Raw genomic sequence first — 21,866 nt, forward strand, 5'->3', positions numbered from 1 at the left:
ACATTCATTGTGAAATACCTCACTCTTCTCCTTTATACAACCTCAGCTTTTAAACAAAGTTCCTATGGCAATTATTGTCTTCATTTGCTGATTTCCTGAATCACCATTGATTGTCTGTATCCGTACAATAAAATGGAGCACGGTGCCATTTTTATTCCTGCAAATCTATTTGTAAATATATATTAGCGAATGTTTATTGTTGAGTATAAGAGAATACAACAAATCTGAGCCTGTACATATTTACAGAAAGCACCCCAGCTGCTGAAGACCCTAGAGATATCGAAGTAATGTCTGCCCTGTGCTTCCAGATTGGAGCACTGCATTATGAACTCCGTCATTGCCATAGGGAGATCAATCCTTGACAGATTTCAAGCTGAGTTACATATAATTCAGCATTTTTCTCCCTCACATCCATGACTTGTGTTATGCTGTTAATTACTTTTTGTTTTAAAGGTTTTGTCACTTTTGGCTGCTCGAGATTGATGTTTAGTGGGAGCACATAAAGTCTGCTGGTAGTGCTGAAGGATGATTGGTGATGCTGGAGGAATCCTGATCAGCATTTAAAATACCTTTTTGAAGGCATGCTGCAGTTTGCGAGGGAGTTGCCACTGGTCCCTGTAGACCCTGAAATCTTTTTTTAAAGGTCTTTTTTGATAGGCCATAGTGACCTGCTCTAGCTTCTTAGGTAAAGGTATGAATTTGACTTCTTGCAACAAGTGTAGCTACATAATTGGAATGGTTATTGGCCCACTGCTCAGATCTTTCACATTTATCTCCAAGAGTTGCCCAAATTTATAGAAATTGCCACCCAAGCAAATGGCCAACTGTATGCAAGGTATCTTAAAATTGTGCAACCCCTTTGGAAAATCACTCATTCTAAGTGACACTGTAACTGTTTGCCTGGACTTGTGAACACTCATCCTCACTACACCTGCCTGCTCTCCTTGATTCTTGCAAGAAAGTTGAAAGGCCCTAAGGTGCATTTGCCCCCTCCACCAAAATCTTCTGCTCTACCAGAATCTTGTTCTTCACTGTGGCTTCTGGTATAATTCTGTATTTTCACTTCAAGGAAGTACCATAATGCTGTCCACTCCATAGGTTTCTTGAGCAGGAAATGGACCCGAAGAAGGGTCATGTCCAGTTGATAGGATCTATGAACAAGAACCAAGGAACCATAACGATATAATCGAGTGACATTAATTGCAACAATTAAGTGATGCATAACAATTAGGCAGCTGGAGTAAGTGGCAAATGAGCTTCAGGTTCTGGCCAATGTGCTAAAGACTAAAATTGATCATAATGTTGATAAATAATTTTTACTTGTGGTTTGTTGAAATGAAAGTACATTCATTTTGTACACTATAACAAAATATGGCCAGTCAAATTAAATAATTTATGGTTGGATGTATTCCTGTAACATTTTGAATGGATGTAATTTGGCTTCTGAATTAAATAACTTATACAAATACTGAGAATAAAAAGTACAATAAGCATGTTTGATTGCGGAGGCACTTTACCCAGTGAGGATATTAAGTTAAAAGAAGAACTGTAAACAGCAGAAGGCAGACTTACCCAGTCAAAGAACTTCAGCTGTGCTTTTGCCTCCCAGGCCAGTTACAACTTCTGGCGAGATGAGCTGGGAAGATATCTCATGCGACAGAGTCAGTTTCCCATCCTGATTCAGATGATGACCAGTAGCTTTGAGAAATCTCCTTATTTTGTCCATCTCATATCTAGTGCACCACTTAATGTTATTAAACTACTTTTGTTTTCTCCTTTTACTCCTCATTGATTTCAAGGGTTATATTGTATTTTCAGGTCATCTCTTTCTATAATTTAGGATGGAGATAGCCTCTTGTGCCAAATGCTTATTTTTGGGCGGACTTTTGGATGGGAAACACAGAAATTCGGGTTTCCCTGCATGCGGTGGTGTCTTTTGGCCTTAACAGAATCACTGCCCAGAAGTCAGCCGGATTGACAGGCTTGGCTTCCAGTCAGGCAGCGAGCACTCTGGAGCAGGCTGCGGCACCAGGTAGGCCTGATCCCCGAACAGGGAGGGTCTCTGATCCCTGACCCCCGGAGGAGGGTCCGATCCCTGACCCCGGGGGCCCTTGTATGGGGGTGGGAGAGCTTGGGGGCTGGGGGAAGCACTCCAGCTCCTCCTGGCCCACAAGCAGTGCTGTGACGGTACTTACCTTTGTCCAGAAGCTGTCCTTGCCTTGCTTCAGCTGCCAGATTTCCCGGGCCTGGGAAACACGGCTGCCCACTGTAAAACCTGAAAAGCAGGTTCAACCAGCAGCTGCCAGCCTCACTAATATATTTAAATTGCCAACCCGCCTCCTGGGAACAGGTTGCTTGCATGACTCTTGTCCCACCTCCGTAAAACCTGGAAGTGGGCAAATTGGAGGCAGGTTGGGGGTCAGGGTTCAGAATTTTAACATTTTCATTCCCACACCCACTCCCAACACACTTGTTTTATGTGCTAATATTCCCTCCCATGTGAGTTTGTTACTCAGGGCGTACTTCACACAAAAGCACACAGATTTGCACATTCTGTTGTTTGGACACCAGGGGGTAAAATGGAGACGAATTGAGTGCTGGAAGCAGACTGGTCAAGCAACACGTTCATACAATGGTGTTCCCATTGTTTTTTTTTATCTCACTCATTTTTGGTAGGAAAGAGTCCTCACAAATATGAAGATTTAGATTCATTTGTGAGTTGCTTCCAAAGATGTCTAGAGGTCCATACATACATTCCAGTAGCGATAAGCACCATTTTAAATAAGTGTAGGAATAATATAACATTTATTGTTGAATTGCAAATGTATCAGCTTTGACAAAGCATTTAAAATGATATTAATCGCTCCACAGTTATATTAATCTAAGGATCTTGAACTTATATCCATATAGACAATTCCATGTTTTAGCTTATTTGGTAATTGATGTTCACATTTGGCACCCAGAGTGTGTGGATCTCGGAACATTCCGCATCCACCCAAAATGGATCCGCAGACTATCAATTATTGCAGGTTTGGCAGAACCAGGGCAGTCTGTGTTGCTTATATTATTGATTCTAAAATAAAGTGCTTCAGAAATTGGAAGTGGTTCAGTTTTGAAATGTCACTATCAACAAGCTGCATTTTTGGTGTCAGTAGTTAAGTAGATTCTAAACTGACATGGGGCAGGACATTTGCTAGTGTTTAGTTTCTTAGCAACAAACAGTTTTTTTCTGTATTGATATTAATCAATCTACACGACTAAGCTAGTCAGCAGTTAGCTGTGAAGGTTTCTTCGGCAATTCAACATTCATATTTGATAAAAGAACTAAAAATGTGAACTTCTGAAGATATTTTTATTTTGTAGAGCGTTTGTGAAACAAACTTTCTACCTGGCAGGTCTGGATGACTATTCATGGTCTCAAAACAATACTTCTAAAGTGCAATAGTTTTGGTACTCCAATGGTTAATCATAACATCAGACAGCACAGAAGGAGGCCAATCAGACCATCAAGTCTGTGTCGGCTCTTTGACAGAACTCTCCAATTTGACCAAATCCCCTGCTCTTTCCCCATAGCCCTGCAAATTATTCCTTTTTACAGGAACGGTAGCATAGTGGTTATGTTACTGGACTAATAATCCACAGGCCTGGACTAATGATCCAGAGACGTGAGTTCAAATCCCATCACAGCAGCTGTGGAATTTAAATACAATTAAATAAATCTGGACTAAAAAGCTAGCATCAGTAATGATGACCATGAAACTATAGGATTGTCGTAAAAACCCATCTGATTCACTAATGTCCTTTAGGGAAGGAAATCTACTGTCCTTAACTGGTCTGGTCTGTATGTAACTCCAGACCCACAGCAATGTGGTTGACTCTTAACTGCCCTCTGAAATGGCTGAGCAAGCCACTCAGTTATAAAAAAAAAGCTACGAGAAACAATAAGAATAAAACCGGACGGACCACCCGGCTTCGACCTTGCCATCGGCTTCGGAAACGACAACGGCACACCCAGCCCAGTCAACCCTGCAAAGTCCTCCTCACCAACATTTGGGGAATTGTGCCAAAATTGGGAGAGCTGTCCCACAGACAAGACAAGCAACAGCCTGACACAGTCATACTCACAGAATCATATCTTGCAGCCACCTACTGCTGATTACCACCTACTGCCCTCTCTCAGATGTTGAATCAGTAGTCCTCCATGCTGAACACCACTTGGAAGAAGCACTGAGAGTAGCAAGGGCACAGAATGTACTCTGGGTGGGGGACTTCAATGTCCATCACCAAGAGTGGCTCGGTAGCTTCACTACTGACCGAACTGTCCAAGTCCTGAAGGACGATGACCCTTCATAAGAAATAGGAGTAGGATTAGGCCATTTGGTCCCTCGAGCCTGCTCCATCATTTAATAAGATCATGGCTAATCTGATCATGTACTCAGCTCCACTTCCCTGCCTGCTCCCCATAACCCTTTATTCCCTTATCGCTCAAAAATCTGTCTATCTCTGCATTAAATATATTCAATGACCCAGCCTCCACAGCTCTCTGAGGCAGAGAATTCCACAGATTTATAAGAACATAAGAACATAAGAATTAGGAATAGGAGTAGGCTATCTAGCCCCTCGAGCCTGCTCCGCCAGTCAACAAGATCATGGCTGATCTGGCCGTAGACTCAGCTCCACTTACCCACCCGCTCCCCATAACTCTTAATTCCCTTATTGGTTAAAAATCTATCTATTTGTGACTTGAATACATTCAATGAGCTAGCCTCAACTGCTTCCTTAAGCAGAGAATTCCACAGATTCACAACCCTCTGGGAGAAGAAATTCCTTCTCAACTCGATTTTAAATTGGCTCCCCCGTATTTTTGAGGTTGTGCCCCCTAGTTCTAGTCTCCCCGACCAGTGGAAACAACCTCTCTGCCTCTATCTTGTCTATCCTTTTCATTATTTTAAATGTTTCTATAAGATCACCCCTCATCCTTCTGAACTCCAATGAGTAAAGACCCAGTCTACTCAATTTATCATCATAAGGTAACCCCCTCATCTCCGGAATTAGCCTAGTGAATCGTCTCTGCACCCCCTCCAAAGCTAGTATATCCTTCCTGAAGTAAGGTGACCAAAAATGCACACAGTACTCCAGGTGCGGCCTCACCAATACCTGTACAGTTTCAGCAGGACTTCTCTGCTTTTGTACTCCATCCCTCTCGCAATGAAGGCCAACATTTCTTCTGAGAGAAGAAATTCCTCCTCATCTCAGTTTTAAATGGACGGCCTCTTATTCTGAGGCTATGCCCCCTAGTTTTAGTTTCCTCTATGAGTGGAAATATCCTATCTGCATGCACCTTGTCGAGTCTCCTCATTATCTCATATGATTCGATAAGATCATCTCTCATTTTTTTGAACTCCAATGACTATAGGCCCAACCTACTCAACCTATCTTCATAAGTCAACCCCCTTATTTTCAGAATCAACCTAGTAAACCTTCTCTGAACAGCCTCCAATGCAAGTATATCCTTCCTTAAATATGGAGACCAAAACTGTACGCAATACTCTAGGTGTGGTCTCACCAATACCCTGTACAGTTGTAGCAGAACTTCTCTGCTTTTATACTCTTTCCCCCTTGCAATAAAGGCCATCATTCCATTTGCCTTCCTGATTACTTGCTGTACCTGCATACTAACTTTTTGTGTTTCATGCAGAAGGACCCCCAGCTCCCTCAGTACAGTAGCACTTTGCAATTTTTCTCCATTTAAATTATAATTTGCTTTTCTATTTTTTCTGCCAAAGTGGATAACTTCACATTTTCCCACATTGTACTCAATTTGCCAATTTTTTGCCCACTCACTTAGCCTGTCTCTATCACTTTGCAGAATGGTCAAAGGGTCATCAAGCTGAAACGTTAACTTTTTTTTTCTCTCCACAGATGCTTCCTGACCCGTTGAGATATCCAGCATTTTCTGTTTTTATTTCAGATTCCAGCATCCGCAGTATTTTGCTTTTGTGTTGTTGTAGGCTTGAGACAGGTTGTGTGAGAGGACCAACACGAGGGAAAAACCTACTTGACCTCATCCTCTTTAGTTTACCTGTCGCAGATGCATCTGTCCACGACAGTTTTGGCAGCAGTGACCACCGCACAGTCATTGTGGAGATGAGTCCCATCTTCTGAAGGCACCCCCCATCGTACAATGTGGCACTACCACCGTGCTAAATGGAATAGATTCAGAACAGATCTAGCAGATGGAAGGTGTCACCCTAGTGCTATCAAGCGACATTTACTCACCAATAACCTGCTCACTGATGCCCAGTTTGGGTTCCACCAAGACCACTTGGCTCCAGGCCTCATGGGCTAGATTTAGAACAGAGCTAGCAGCTCAAAACTGGCATCCATGAGGTGCAATGGGCCATCAGCAGCAGCAGAATTGTATTCCACTATAATCTGTAACCTCATGGCCTGGTATATCCTCACCCTATCATTACAATCAAGCCAGGGGGTCAACCTTGGTTCAATGAGGAGTGTAGAAGAGCATGCCAGGAGCAGCACCAGGTGTACTTAAAATGAGGTGTCAACCTGGGGAAGCTGCAACACAGTACTACATGTATGCTAAAAAACAGATGCAGCATGCTATAGACAGGTTTAAGCGATCCCACAATCAATGGATCAGATCAAAGCTCTGCAGTCCTGTCACATCCAGTCGTGAATGGTGGTGGACCATTAAACAACTAATGGGAGGATGAAACTCCGTGAATATCCCCATCCTCAATAATGACAGAACACAGCACATGAGTGCAAAAGACAAGGCTGAAACGTTTGCAACAATCTTCAGCAAGAAGTACCGAGTAGATGATCCATATCGACCTCCTCCTGACGTCCCCACCATCACAGAAGCCAGTCTTCAGCCAATTCCATTCACTCCACGTGATATCAAGAAATGGCTGAGTGTACTGGATACGGCAAAGGCTTCGGGTCTCGACAACATCCCGGCTGTCGTGCTGAAGACTTGTGCTCCACAACTAGCTGCACTTCTAGCCAAGCTGTTCCCTTCCAGCTACAACACTGGCATCTATCTGACAATGTGGAAAACTGCCCAGGTATGTCCTGTCCATAAAAAGCAGGACAAATCTAATCCGGCCAATTACCACCCCATCAGTCTAATCTCAATCATCAGCAAAGTGATGAAAGGTGTCATCGACAGTGCTGTCAAGCGGTACTTACACCAATAACCTGCTCACCAATACTCCAGGACCACTTGGCTTCAGACCTCATTACAGCCTTGGTCCAAACATATACAAAAGAGCTGAATTCCAGTGGTGAGGTGAGAGTGATTGCCCTTGACATCAAGACAGCATTTGACCTTGTGTGACATCAGGGAGCCCTAGTAAAATTGAAGTCAATGAGAATCAGGGGAAAAACTCTCCACTGGCTGGAGTCATACATAGCACAAAGGAAGATGTTTATTATGTTTGGAGGTCAATCATCACAGCCCCAGGACATCGCTGCAGGAGTTCCTCAGTGCAGTGTCCTAGGTGCAACCATCTCCAGCTGCTTCATCAATGACTTTCCCTCTATCATAAGATCCAAAATGGGGATGTTCGCTGATGATTGCACAGTGTTCAGTGCCATTCGCAACTCCTCAGATAATGAAGCAGTCCATGCCTGCATGCAGCAAGACTCAGACAACACCCTTGGGCTGATAAGTGGCAAGTAACATTCATGCCACACAAGTGCTAGGCAATGACTGTCTCTAACAAACAAGAGTCTAACCACTGGCCCATGATATTCAACGACATTACCATCACCGAATCCCCCTCCATCAATATCCTGGGGGTCACCATGACCAGAAACTTAACTGGACCAACCACATTAATACTGTGGCAACAAGAGCAGGTCAGAGGTTGGGTATTCTGCAGTGTGTGTCTTCCCGACTCCCCAAAGCCTTTCTACCATCTACAAAGCAAAGTCAGGAGTGTGATGGAATGCTCTCCATTTGTCTGGATGAGTGCAGTTCCAATAACACTCAAGAAGCTCGACACCAGCCAGGACAAAGCAGCCCAGTTGATTGGCACCCCATCCACCACCTTAAATATCACTCGCTCCACCACCGTGACTGCAGTGTGTACCATCTATAAGATGCACTGCAGCAACTCGCCAAGGCTTTTTCGGCAGTACCTCCCAAACTGGTAACCTCTACCACCTAGAAGGACAAGGGCAGCAGGCACATGGGAACACCATCACCTCCAAGTTCCCCTCCAAGTCACACACCATCCTGACTTTGAAGTATATCGCCGTTCCTTCATCGTCGCTGGGTCAAAATCCTGGAACTCCCTTCTTAACAGTACTGTGGGAGTACCTTCACCACACGGACTGCAGTGGTTCATGAAGGCCGCTCACCACCACCTTCTTAAGGGCAATTAGGGATGGGCAATAAATGCTGGCCTTACCAGCGACACCCACATTCCATGAACGAATAAAAAAATAGGGATTCAATTCCCTTTTGAAAGTTACCACTGAATCTGGTTCCACCACCCTTTCAGGCAATGCATTCCAGATCATAACAAATCGTTGAGTTAATATAATCAAAAAGATGTACACCTGCCCAAGAATAAAACCAGTAAAGAAATTCAAAACATAAAGAAGAATTATGAAAAGCAGATTAACTTACAAGCCTGCATTTTTTGCGAGAGAGGATATTAATAAACATACTTGTTGTTAACAAGTAAAAATGACTGCAACCCAGATTTTTATCTGCTTACACAGTTTAGGCAAGTGTGCTCCATTGGGAACATGACCTGAACAGCTGTAGGACCTAATTTATACAATAAAGGCCCACAGCACAAAGGAAATCTGGGCACTTCTGAAATCTCACAGGTAGCAGCAACATTAAAGGACTGGTACAGGAGGAGCCCTGACTAGTCCTAATTCTAAAACATTGTACAATGATTTTGCAATATGGAACAGAAAGAAAACCAATTGTGTATTTTTCTAATGAATGTTACTAATATTGTGCTTTGAAAAAAAAACCTAGTTTATGGTCAGAATATAAATATTGGCCCTGAATTCATATATATTTTAGTTATTCCAGATATACATTTGATCAAACATCTTTTATAACTATGTGTAAATAATAATACTGCATTTATTAGACATATGGTTCTTACCTCCTCAGAATTAGATTAGATGCTCCAGTATTTGAATTGTGCCCTTAAAGTAGCAAACCCCAGTACAAAATGCTTCTATAAATCAGTAGTTTTTTTATTGCAATATGTTGAGAAATAATCGGCATAATAAAACTTTGCTTGTAAACCAATATATCCAATCTATAGAGTGCCAAATTGCTGGTGTTTACTGTGTTCAAAAACTCATTGGGAAAGATTCTGACACATGAAAAGAGCGTTGTGTTTGGTTAGTAAACCTTTAATCAGAAAATGCTGGAAACACTCAACAGTTCAGTCAGCAGTCACCGACTAATACAATTTTCTCATTCCCCTCCCCTTACGTTGTGCAACAGGCTCCTGCATTTGTTTCCACCAGATGTAAACGTTTCCAGGGTAGTCAATGCGCAGTAGGTGGACAATTAGCCCAACTTTTTGCCAGCAGGTTGATTTGAATGGGTCAGTGAAGCCAATGCGCAGTCAGAACTTGACAGATCGCAAGTCAGGGATTTAGCACATGCGGAAATCCTGAATTTGCGGTCAATTTCAAAGGCGAATTCAGGGCCATTCTTATTTTTCTCAGATGCTGCTGTGAAATTCATGGATTTGTGGCATTCTAAAACTAAAGTAACCAAAGTCCCTAAACAGCAGCTCAAAGATTTTTTATGGCAGCAGGCTGCCTGATCTCGACCCAGGAAATCTGTGCCCAGAACAATCAGACATGAATTTGCATGTAATTTAAATTGTTGCTCCCTCTTCAGGTGCAGTCAGTCGCAGACACCAGGAAAACCATAGAGGAAGTTTGGGTGCAGTGCTCTTCAGGTGCAGAAAAGGCAAAACAATGCCCATTTTTCTTGTTTTGCACCTAATTTGGGGGTATTATTTGAGAGCATGGCAGAGGAAAATCCACCGTTATAAGTTGTCCCGATGGTTTAGCTGGATAAGGCAGTGATCAGCCGATTCATAAAGACCATAACGGTTCTTGGTTTGATCCACAGCTTGAGTTCATTGAACTGATCTCAATCAGCATAGCAGCAGTATCTTTATAATTGACTGGAGCACTCATGAGTTAGGGGAGGAAAATCAGCCAGGGTTCTTGCTCCTGATTGGCACTATGCTGGAAGTGTGAGTGTGTGTATGTTTGGGGGAAGACAGGAACAGGATTGGTTACACTGCCCCTGGTGAAATAGCCTGCCATCACTCACTGTCCAGGTTTACACATGAAGAATGATAAGTTGGGAATGTGAATGGTAACTGTCGAACTGTATCCCAGCAATGAGTTAACCCCTTCATGCAAGGAGATGGGGAAGGGGGAGAATAGGAGGGATAAAAGTAGAGGGAAAAATAAACTATACAAGTGAAAGGTTAACCACCTACCTCCTATGAGAAGCATAGTTTCCAGTAATATGCCCGGATCCATCACATCCAGGAGTCGGACATCTACCAATGAAAATGTAAGAACAGCATATTGATCAGATGCACCTTATATCATTTATATAATTTACAGATGGGAAACTGAGAGGACTAGAACTGCCAGTTTGGTACCCAAATTATGTGTATAGCCTCTGAAAATTATTTTCAAATATATAACAGCATTTAACAAATACATTGTACAACATACAATATTATATTTTGATACGTGTGACAAAATAGACAGGATGTTTTGTGTTTAACATATCTGGATGGTAAAACATTTTTTTAGAATAATTGAAAATGGATTAATGTCACCGTAAAAGATCTTAACTAAAATAAAAGCATCATAACTAGCATATCTGTTCTTTGTAGAGTTTCCAGTTATCCACTTAAATTGCCCTATAATCAGTAAAAAAATGTCTTCCAGTTAAACTAATTGAGTGTATGCTAGAAAATTTGTAGTGGAAACAGCTTTATAGGATTTTCCAGCCCCCCCTACACCCGCCACCCCCAGGCTTTCCCTTTCTCTCTTTGCCAGTCACTCCCATGAGGCTCTCTCTCTTTCCAGTCACTTGTGCGAGTAGGTCAACTGCATACATATTTATAATAATCAACTCTGCAGGTTACCAAAGGAGAATCTTTGAGAAATTGACAAATGTCAAGCCAAAATACCAAAAGAGAAAGACATGTTGGTGATTGAACTTGTTGTGTTGCTGAAGCATTGTATATGAAACCAGGTTGGATAATATAAGCGCAACAAATTCACAAACTTGTGGGAAATCCAATGGATCTACCATCGTTGAATGATAGTATTCATACACAGAGACAACTAACACAGCGCAATACACAAATATTTAGTCAGGTTGCTACAAAATCTACTTGAAAGAAAACCAAAGTTATTGGGTAGAAACGTTTAGAGGTCATCTCCAAAAGAACAACCAAGAATGGATCAACACAAAAATGAGCAACAACAACAACAACTTGTATTTATATAGCATCTTTAACGTAGTAAAACGTTCCAAGGCACTTCACAGGATTATTATGAGATAAGAAATTTGACACTGAGCTGCATAAGGAGAAATTAGGGCAGGTAACAAAAGCTTGGTCAAAGAGGTAGGTTTTAAGTAGCATCTTGAAGGAGGAAAAAGAGAGTCGGAGAAGTTTAGGCAGGGAATTCCAGAGCTTAGGACCTAGGCAACAGAAGGCACGACCACCATTGGTTGAGCGATTATAATCAAGGATGCTCAAGAGGGAAGAATTAGAGGAGTGCAGACATCTCAGGGGGTCGGGCAGGGGGGGGGTGGGAGAAGTTGTGGGGCTGGAGGAGATTACAGAGATAGGAAGGGGAGGGGCCATGGAGGGATTTGAAAACGAGGGTGAGAATTTTGAAATCGAGGTGTTGCTTAACCGAGCAAAACCAATGCATCATATTTACACGAGTCTGTACACACATGCATGTGAAAGCAGCTTGTTCAACTGCTGGCTTCACATAAGCTATGCCAGTTATTAGTTAACGAAAAACCTAACATTAACCAAATAAAATTGGTCATGACAAAATGAAGACTTTATGCATGCATTAATGTCACTTAAGCCTTACTTGAGTTCTTGTGAGCTGGTGGCCATCATACTTCGAATACTTTTATCAGCCAAAGGACAGCCGGATAGACTGTAAGATATGCAAGGCAGCAAAGTTAACTCATGTTAATTCTTTCATACACACATATGACACAACTTGACAAATGCAGAGAAGCAATGTTTTCACTGCTGAATTGCTGATTAATTCATATCAATAGTTAACACTCTGAATATTAAGTAATATTTTGTTGATCACAACCTATATAGTTATGGAATCTCATTGTTAAAGCACCACACTTGCTTCTTTGATGGGCACACATTTTACAATAAATAACGGTCAACATCAAATTTATATAATACAGTGACGGCACATTCAAGACAATTGTTCTGTATAACTAAACATTTTCAGCATATTTCCGAATACAAAATGAAGGAAAATGTTTACAATTTACTCATGATGTACTGACAATAAAGAAATATTATTTCTTATGTAGTATTCTTACTCTTCATGGCACTCAGCCCCAAAATCTTACTGATTATCGTGCACATTTCGATAATAAACATGCTGCAAACTGTCAAGGAAATTCCATTGTCAAAGGGTTATCGTTGAAGGTTTTTTTTTGCAATTCACTTGACAGCATTGTTCAGGTAAGCTGAAAACAATAAATTGAAAAGACAGTATGCACCATGAAAAAGGAAGTCACACCTTCTATGTGAGGCGTAATTACCCATGACATGACCACTCCCATCACACCCTGGTGTTGGACATCTGTCACCAAACAAGAAAACATCCAAAAATAGTAATTATATTTTTAGTAAACTTTGTTTTTGATATTTCATTGTTTCCAGTTTAGCTTCACTGTCTGCAATGGCTTGCTAAGCATCTTAAGAAAAAACTGCAAAAATGAAACAATTACATAAATGATGTTTTACTTCCTCTTAATACTACATAGTTAAAGTAAGAAACATTATCTGCCAAGAAAGTTTTGGGATATGAAGATTAAAAAGTGCATGTTGCATATTGTGTCGCATGTTACCAAAATACAAAAGAAAAGAGTTTATTCAAAAGAAAAAAATATCAAAGTCAAGAAATAGTTGACACTATTCTGCCTGCTTACGTTATGAGATCTTTTTTGCTGATGTCCTTGCATTGTCCATATTTAGATTTGGGACTTGGTATTGTGACCTCACCAGGATACCTCCGTTCTTCCAGGCTTTCCAGAAATGGATCCATGTCTTCTGGCTATAGGAAAATGAGTCATTGTTATTTATTTATTTACATTTGTGTTGTTGCTTATGAACATGGGAAAGTGACGGGCAGGAAAAGACCAACTGCTCCTTCAAGCCTGCCTCACACTCGTGATGGTTGGAGCATCATGACTAGACACTTCCTACTCACCCCACCTCTTCCCTCTCCTCGCCCCGAAGCCATGTAATCTCCTGCCGTTAACAATGTGCAAAATCAACCAGAGAATTAAAAGATACTCCAAGAGTTGTGAGTCTCCACAACTTGATGGTCGATTTAGGCCGCTCCACCATTTGCTTCGCACAAACACCATCTCACCCTTAACTTCCCCGTTATTTTTAAGAACCTGCTGAATTTGCATATTAATTGCCCATTAAACTCACCACAGAAAGTTAAGTTTGGTAATTAAGAGCGCAAGTACCCTTTTAACGATGAGATAATTATTAAGGCAATGCCAATCAACCTCTCTGGCCCAGAAAGGGAACAATTTAAAATGCTGAATCTCATTCCTGCTGGCCGTCAATTGTTGCAGCAGGACCTTTACCAACACTAGTAAAATTAGCAGCAGCCAAGAAGATCTAATGAAAGACTGATCTTCCTCATTGACAGTCTGAAGAAATTTAGCAGAGGCTGGCTGCGGGAGACTCTCATTACAGGAGTCTGAAGATAAAAAGCAATACGAAAGCAGCTCTTATGCCCAGTCAGCAGAAAGTACACCTTAGTCTACTGATGAGTAATTACAAAAACATACAAGACACTTATTTATTTGACTTCATTAAAAATAAAAGGCACAGTATTTCCTTGGAACTTGTCCAGTTAATCCCAAAATACTCTCGATGAATTTAATGTATGCAAATACCATATGCCTGCATAGTTTGTGTGTCATTTTCTGCCAGGGTAAGGTAGGTGCAAAAACAGCATTACTGAAAATGGTGTGTCCAAATAAAATACTAAATGCTTGAACGAAGCCTCGTACTGCAAACATTTCGTAATACAAAATAATAGATATTCTCATAAATAGTAGTGCCAATATATTCCTACTTGTGATAATTGTAAATACAACTACAGTCAGTTTGGAAAGGGGAGGGGAGCGGGGGGGAGGGATAGAATTGCATCTCTGTGCAATCGCGAGGATACAACTGCCCAGGATCTCCAAAACTGGCTCTGCCAAATTTTGTGCAGTTGGGAGAAGACCCTTAATTAAACATGCTAATGGTGGACATCTGTACCACTCGGAGCACGTCTGGGGTGTTCGTAATTGGCAAGGTGGGGGGGGGGTAATATCTGATGAATTATATCCTCCTTGAATGCCTCCTGACTCTTGTTAGCTCCATCCTGTGCTACAGCTCCTCCTCTGTGATAATGGCAGAAGGTATGCTATAGGGAAAAGTCATAGCTGCTCCTTACATGCCCTAACTGTGGGGATGGAGGAGGGGGCTAACAATTCTCCATTGGACTACCTCTGTGAGAGGTAGGCAGAGTGAAGTGCAGGTTTTTGTAGAGAAAAAAACAGGTTTGTAAAGCCTCAGAAATCACTCCATTTGTTTCCCAGGCTCTTCAAGTTCAGAAACTCCTCATTTAAAATTGGCAGCTGCTGAACCTCATCAATCTCAGTCACCCAGACTGCAATAGCAGTGCAAACCCAAGAAACTCACTGTTGCTACGCCAGTGGCTCTCACTCTGACTTCTGCAAACGTAGCCAGTGGTGACCAGGTGAGTGGATTGTGGGAAGGCACAAAAAGCACAAGAAAAGTCAGGGGAAACATTTCAAAGGTGCACAAGCTGCAGAAACAACTTCCACCTTCAATTCTTGACTTAAAAACATTTCCTGTGTCGTTTACACACCGCTAATGCGCTGAAAATGGTGAAAAAATTCATCATTACAATAGATATACTGCAGCTGTTTCCATTTAACTTCTGTATGCATATTATTTTGCATTATAGCAGGATATGCCTCGAGGTAACTTACATGGACAAATATATCAGAAATGTGATCTTAGTTTTGTTGGACCATGCTTTTGTTACGTCCAGAGTTGCCTATTCCAATGCTCTCCTGGCAAGTCTCCCATCTTCCACAGTGGTAAACTTGAGCTCACTCTGCTGCCTGTATCCTAACTCACACCAAGTCCCATTTACCCATCACCCCTGTGCTCGCTGTCCTACATTGGCTCCACTGGATTTTAAAATTCTCATCTTCGTGTTCAAATCTCTCCATAGGCTCGCCCCTCACTATCTCTGTAACTTCCGCCAACCCTACAACCCTCTGAGAAGACTGCATTCCTCCAACTCTGGCCTTGTATGCATCTTTCAATTCCTTCGACCCCACACTGGCGGCTGTGCTTTCAGCCGTTTTGATCTTAAGCTCTAGAATTCCGTCTCCTTCTTTAAGATATTCCTTAAAATGTTTGACCAAGCTTTTAGTCACCCGCCCTAATATCTCCTTTTTTGGCTCAGTGTCAATCTTTGTTTCATAACGTTCCTGTGATGTGTCTTGGAATGTTTTTACTATGGTAAAAGGCGCTTTATAATTCAAATTGTTGTTGTTTTAGGCTTCGGCTGAGTGGTGAACCTGGTTCAGAGCAATCATTATCAATCAGTGTGAAGCGACATAAGATATAACAACTGTTGTTGCCGTGCAGTCAGACACAAGAACACAATGAAATAGGAGCAGGAGTAGGCCATCTAGCCCCTCGAGCTTGCTCCGCCAGTCAGTAAGATCATGGCTGATCTGATCTTGGCCTCAGCTCCACTTCCCTGCCTGCTCTCCATAAACCTTGTCAACGGTGGCTTCCAGGAATATTTGGGGGAAATGCACCAGAATGCAGGGTGATTTAAAAGCAGGGAGTCGGCTGGCTGGATGGGAGGTGAAGTTACATTACAAGGAGGCATCATGGCATCGGAGCCAATTCTAATGGATAAAGGCATGATTTGTTTGTGTTTACTGTGTTATAATTTTTATTTTTGGAGGTATACCCTGGGGTGTGTGATTATCTGTCCTGGCAGCTGTAACATGGAGATTTTTTTGAGGAGTTCAATGGGGATAAAAATGAAATTGGAAGGAAAGATTTTGCATAATATGATTGATAAATAATTGAAGGCGAAAATCACAGTGAGGAAGAATAAAAATTACAGACAGCTTGACATTCATAATGTAGACGAAAGAATTAATCTACATGACAGATACAAAAAATATTATAAAGTCAGAAATAAAAGTGCACTTAGTGATATAACATAGCAGAAAATAAAGGAAAAAGAGTGACTAACACTGAAATTTTTATTACAGTATAAGAAAGCTACTCCTGACATTTGCATAGCTTTATTACTGTAATATTACTGTATTAATGTTTGTTTTAATGTCGCAGTACATGAACTAAAAACAAATATCAGCTGGCCCACTCCTGGAATCAGCCTGTGAGCTAAAATTGTTCAATATCTACAGACCAAACTATAGTAGTTTCAGACAGATTATTAAATTATAGTTGATCATCTATATTTGAAATGCATTGATATCACTTCACTTCCCCATGGAAGTTGTACACATTTTGCAAATTTCAGCATGTATTTCTTGAGATTGGTTTACAACACGTTTACAACACATAAACAGGCTATTCAGCCCAACTGGTTTATTTTGGCATTTATGCTCCATACGAGCCACCACCCATTTCTCTTCTTCTAACCCTATCAACATATCTTTACCCTTTATTACTTAAGCACTAAAGGACAACCCCTTTCCCTGCATCACGTGCTGTACTCACACACAAATACAGGTAGATGGAAGGACAAGATGAGACCATAGTTATCCTCTCTTTTGTGCACTTTCTCGCTCAGAATCTTAACTTTTAATTTGTTTACTTTTCATATTTCATAAAATTAAAACTTTTATTTCAAGTGTAATAACATAAAATATCTTGTAAAGGTCTTACATTGCGGCAGTGTTTAAAACATGCACGCTGAACTCAGGTTGTTTAAACATTGAGCCCTACAACATTTATATTACTGCGATGTTTGAAAATATATCATGCTGATTGACTGGGCTTTGAAACTTGTTTGATGGCAGTTAGACCTCATGGATTATAAAGATGTTTCAATATATGAAGAGCAATTAATTAAGTCTCTTTAGTGTGTCATCGCTGGTCACTGCAAGCAGTTAAGCCAGATGATTTAGGTAATAGAGAATACCCAAATCATATACTTTTCAATGCACCCATGATTCTAATGCAGCTCAATTCTATTTTTGCATGCCCCAGGCAGCCCAGTAGATATTAATACATCCACCTACCTGGCCATCGATAGAGCTCACTGAATATTAACTCCTTGTTCCAGCAATCCTACTGGACCATGAATGAGCATTTGCACTGACGCTAAAATATTCAGAACAAGAAAGACATTCTCCAGAAGCCATGGCTCAAAAGCAACTGCGTTTTCCATAGTATTGATATAGACAGACATTGCCTCATTTTCTAGCTTTGCGCAATAAATTTTACTGGTTAAAAGTACTGCTGTGAAAACCAGGCATCCTCAATCATGTGCTATACCCCACAAGACTCATTATACAAGATAGAGCTGTAGGCTCCTTTTCTGCACCAGATGTGTCGGAATCCTATCTGCAGGTCAAGAGTTAATTATGCATATCTGTGCTAACTTCAGTCCAGGTCACAAAATCCATGACAAGAGCATACAACAATGCACTTTCCCAGTTTTACTGAAAATGGAGCAAAAACTTAACTTCATCGTCTTGAAAATAGTTACCCTAATTCAATGGGGGTTCACACAGATGCCCGAGTAAAAGTGACTTAACACTCAACGCACTAAGTAAAATTAATTGGAAAGTTGTTTCAAAGAGCCGACACAGGCACCATGGGTTGAATGACCTCTTTCTAAGCGGTAAGATAGGGCTAGAAATTCAGCAGCAGGTCCTGGTTGCGGTGTTAACTTTTGAAAAGTAGAAAAAGTAGCGGCAGGCACTAATGATTCTCTCCTGCCGGGAAATTCAGCTTTAGGACTCAAAGAGGGAAGTGGAATACTAAATCAAGTACTAACCACTTCTCTTAGGGCACTAAAATCTCTGAGCAGGGTGGTAGTACCCCCACTTCGGTGAGGGTTTTAGCATGCTGGTCCTGGAAATGTAAATTAAGAGAGGATGGCATCAGTCGGTGTGCAATGTCACCTCAGTAAACTTAGACCTATGAGTGGAGTTCAGTGCTGGACTGGATTTTTAAAACTTCATTGAAGTACTTGCTTGGTGCAATACATGTTAAGTGTGCAGGGAGTGCAGCTGGATGCTTTCAAGGCCTCGGATGGTAAAGGAAGGCTCTGGGAAGACAGTAAATACTGGAAATACTCAGCAGGTCAGGCAACATCTGTGGAGAGAGAAACAGAATTCATGTCTCAGGTCATGATGCTGCCTGACCTGCTGAGTATTTCCAGCATTTTTATGCTTTTATTTCAGATTTACTGCATCCGCTCGCAGAGGGAAGAGGAAGATGCAGAAGGGGAGGAAGCAAAAGGAAGGATGCATCCCAGACAGCTCCTTTCTGGCCGGGATGGAATAATCCGCTTGCGGTACCAATGACCATAACCCCTATTCCCCTTTCAATATTTGTCCCACACCTTCCCTTCCCTCTGTTACTGACCATCAGAGCGCCCTCTTGGCCAAAATGCTGAAATAAAAGCCACCACAAAGCAAACTTTCCAATCCAACTTTATACACCTATCCATCCAATATGACATCAAGAAATTAATGCAGCACCCTTATGCATTCCCTTAGTGACTGTCTTGTGTGTGCCTTTGCCGATCAGCAAGTGATCAGGAAGGCCAATGGAATCTTGGCCTTTATTGCAAAAGGAATGGAGTATAAAAACAGGGAAGTCCTGCTACAGCTGTACAGGGTATTGGTGAGGCCACACCTGGAATACTGCGTCCAGTTTTGGTTTCCATATTTACAAAAGGATATACTTGCTTTGGAGGCAGTTCGGAGAAGGTTCACTAGGTTGATTCCGGGGATGAGGGGGTTGACTTATGAGGAAAGGTTGAGTAGGTTGGGCCGCTACTCATTGGAATTCAGAAGAATGAGAGGTGATCTTATCGAAACATATAAGATTATGAGGAGGCTTGACAAGGTGGATGCAGAGAGGATGTTTCCACTAATGGGGGAGACTAGAACTAGAGGGCATGATCTTAGAATAAGGGGCCACCCATTTAAACTGAGATGAGGAGAAATTTCTTCTCTCAGAGGATTGTAAATCTATGGAATTCGCTGTCTCTGAGAGCTGTGGAAGCTGGGACATTGAATAAATTTAAGACAGAAATAGACAGTTTCTTAAACAATAAGAGGTTATGGGGAGCGGGCATGGAAGTGGAGCTGAGTCCATGATCAGATCAGCCATGATCTTATTGAATGACGGAGCAGGCTCGAGGGACCATATGACCTACTCCTGCTCCTATGTCTTATGTTCTTAAGTTCTACTGATGTCATGTAGTGTTACCTCAGTGGCTGCAGCATGGCTGGTGAAAGGCTGCTGTCTTTCAGTGGGAGCCACGGCAAATGACCTTGTCGGTAGCTGGGAGTGTCAAATCAAGTGATGGTGTTTCTTCTTCTTCACTCTCCTCTCTGTCTTCTTGGTCAACCACTCAATCACTGGCTGGTAGACTACATTTCTTCGGTGTGTGAAATGCACAAGGGTGGAGTTGTGGTGAGGGTAGGGCAGGAAAGCAAGAGGTGCATGCGAGAAGGAGGATAACACATGACGATATCAGCATCTTGGATCCTTTCAGACCCGCCGTTGGTCAAGGGCTCAACCATGCCCCAGCAAGAATGGCCTGCACTATCTCCTCCATAGGGGTGAGGTGAGGCTAGGAATAGGAGGTGTGCCTCATGGTTGATGCAGATTGTTGGTAGGTGAGTGATTGGGGTGTGGGAGGGGTAGAGTCGTGCATTGAGAAGAGTATGAGGTTAGTGATGTAGTTGGTAGGAGACAGCTTTTGAAGACTCATTCACTGACCTTGACCAGTGGTCTGAGGTCATGGAGCTTGGTTGGGCACTGGAGCCAGGTGGTGGGGGCGACACTGCTGACAGTGACGACCTTGATGATCTGGTCCCACTTCGTTCTTTCTGCAGGGCCTCCTGGCCCCCGTGGATAGAGGCCCTCTTGCAGTGTTGACTCCCTGCACAAAACTGGAGCGCTGCTTGCGAGACCCTGGATGCCCGTTCCATGGCCTGCAGAGCCATTTGTGGTAGTGCCGAAGCACTTTTCCCATTTTTTTAGGTCGGGAGGCAATTTAGCTTGAAGAGCTGAAAACTCCCTTTTGGGAATTCTTTCTAATGTTAATTAAGTTGAGCTGTAATGCTACAAACTGCATATTTTTACATTATTTATTTTGATCATTACAGAAGGCATTGCCCTTTTAGGAAAACAACATTGCATTGCCCTTTTAAAGTTCCACAATGCTTTGAGAAACCACAGCCTCGCTTCCAGAGGCTGCTCGAAGCTGCAATGCCGCATGTGGACACCACATTAGGGCCTGCTGCTGGGACGAACGCCACCAGGAAGGCATTACAGCGTGGCGGCCCCGACTTGTGGGAAACCACCAGCCACAGGTCGGGACCATGAAAGGAGTGGAGATGCAGCAGCCCAGGAGCAGCGTGAAGGCCACTTCAGGGAGTAGCACAAGCTGGCGCGGGAGGGCGACGATTTGGGGAAGGGTGACTGGATTGGACGTCACCAAAATCAATGTCGTGATTGGAGCATGGGCAGATATAGCAGGAGAAGTGGCAAGCAGCAGAGGAGTGGCATGGTCGAGGCGAAGGAGCAGCAAGAGATTGTAGAGTGACGTGATCGGGGCCCAGGAGAGGCGTGAGTTTGGTGCCCTGAAGAGGCGATACGATATGTGTGCGCTCTAGGTCCGTGCAGCAGAGCTGGTCTCCAGTCGTCTTGGTTAACCCTTGCCACTGGACCAAGACCAAGCTCTTTCAAGCCCCTGTGGTGGCTGGTGTGCAACGGCCAGCACACGTTAAAAAAAATCCACGCACAGGCTTCTTCCACCCTTCAATATGTAGTTCGGGACCTGGAATGCCAAGTCCTTCATTGTGAACTTATCGTTTTTTGGTGTGGAAGCAAGTCATCCTCGGACACGGTAAGTGTAGTGCTGGGCTAATAATCATTAGTCTCCAGCAGCAATTTTTCAGTCCTGTTAGCGCCACCATTTTCGGCAGCCGTTAATCCTCGGCCGCGGTAGCTTTCGTGGCGGTCATGAATTTCTACACCGTAATTTTTTCTGCACTTCTGCCGAAGTTACCGCGATGGAGCAACTCCGATGAAATTCCCAGCGAATATGTGTGGACCATTTGGAACAATACTTGTGCTGCATGGTAAGTTGCGTATTTTATGGCTGAAGGGTGATCAGGCCAGAGTTTTTCTTTGGAAGGAAGATGAACCGCTCTCCAGTTTTCATTTTGTTATTGTTTTTATTTGATCCTTTTCTGT

The 21,866-nt window shown here is 42.4% G+C and overlaps 1 protein-coding gene across 1 annotated transcript in view; it reads right to left on the bottom strand.

Annotated features, from left to right (window-relative positions):
- The window catches only part of myt1lb (myelin transcription factor 1-like, b), a 432,704-nt gene that overhangs the window by 58,958 nt on the left and 351,880 nt on the right, over window positions 1-21,866 (bottom strand). The window contains exons 14-16 of the mRNA XM_070884356.1: window positions 13,256-13,380; window positions 12,160-12,228; window positions 10,527-10,589 (exon numbers count right to left, since the gene is read on the bottom strand). Of these exons, the coding sequence (XP_070740457.1) occupies window positions 10,527-10,589; window positions 12,160-12,228; window positions 13,256-13,380 (257 nt within the window). The remainder of the gene's footprint in view (window positions 1-10,526; window positions 10,590-12,159; window positions 12,229-13,255; window positions 13,381-21,866) is intronic.

This window comes from Pristiophorus japonicus, chromosome 7, assembly GCF_044704955.1.
Source record: "Pristiophorus japonicus isolate sPriJap1 chromosome 7, sPriJap1.hap1, whole genome shotgun sequence".
In the NCBI taxonomy this organism is placed as follows: domain Eukaryota; kingdom Metazoa; phylum Chordata; class Chondrichthyes; family Pristiophoridae; genus Pristiophorus; species Pristiophorus japonicus.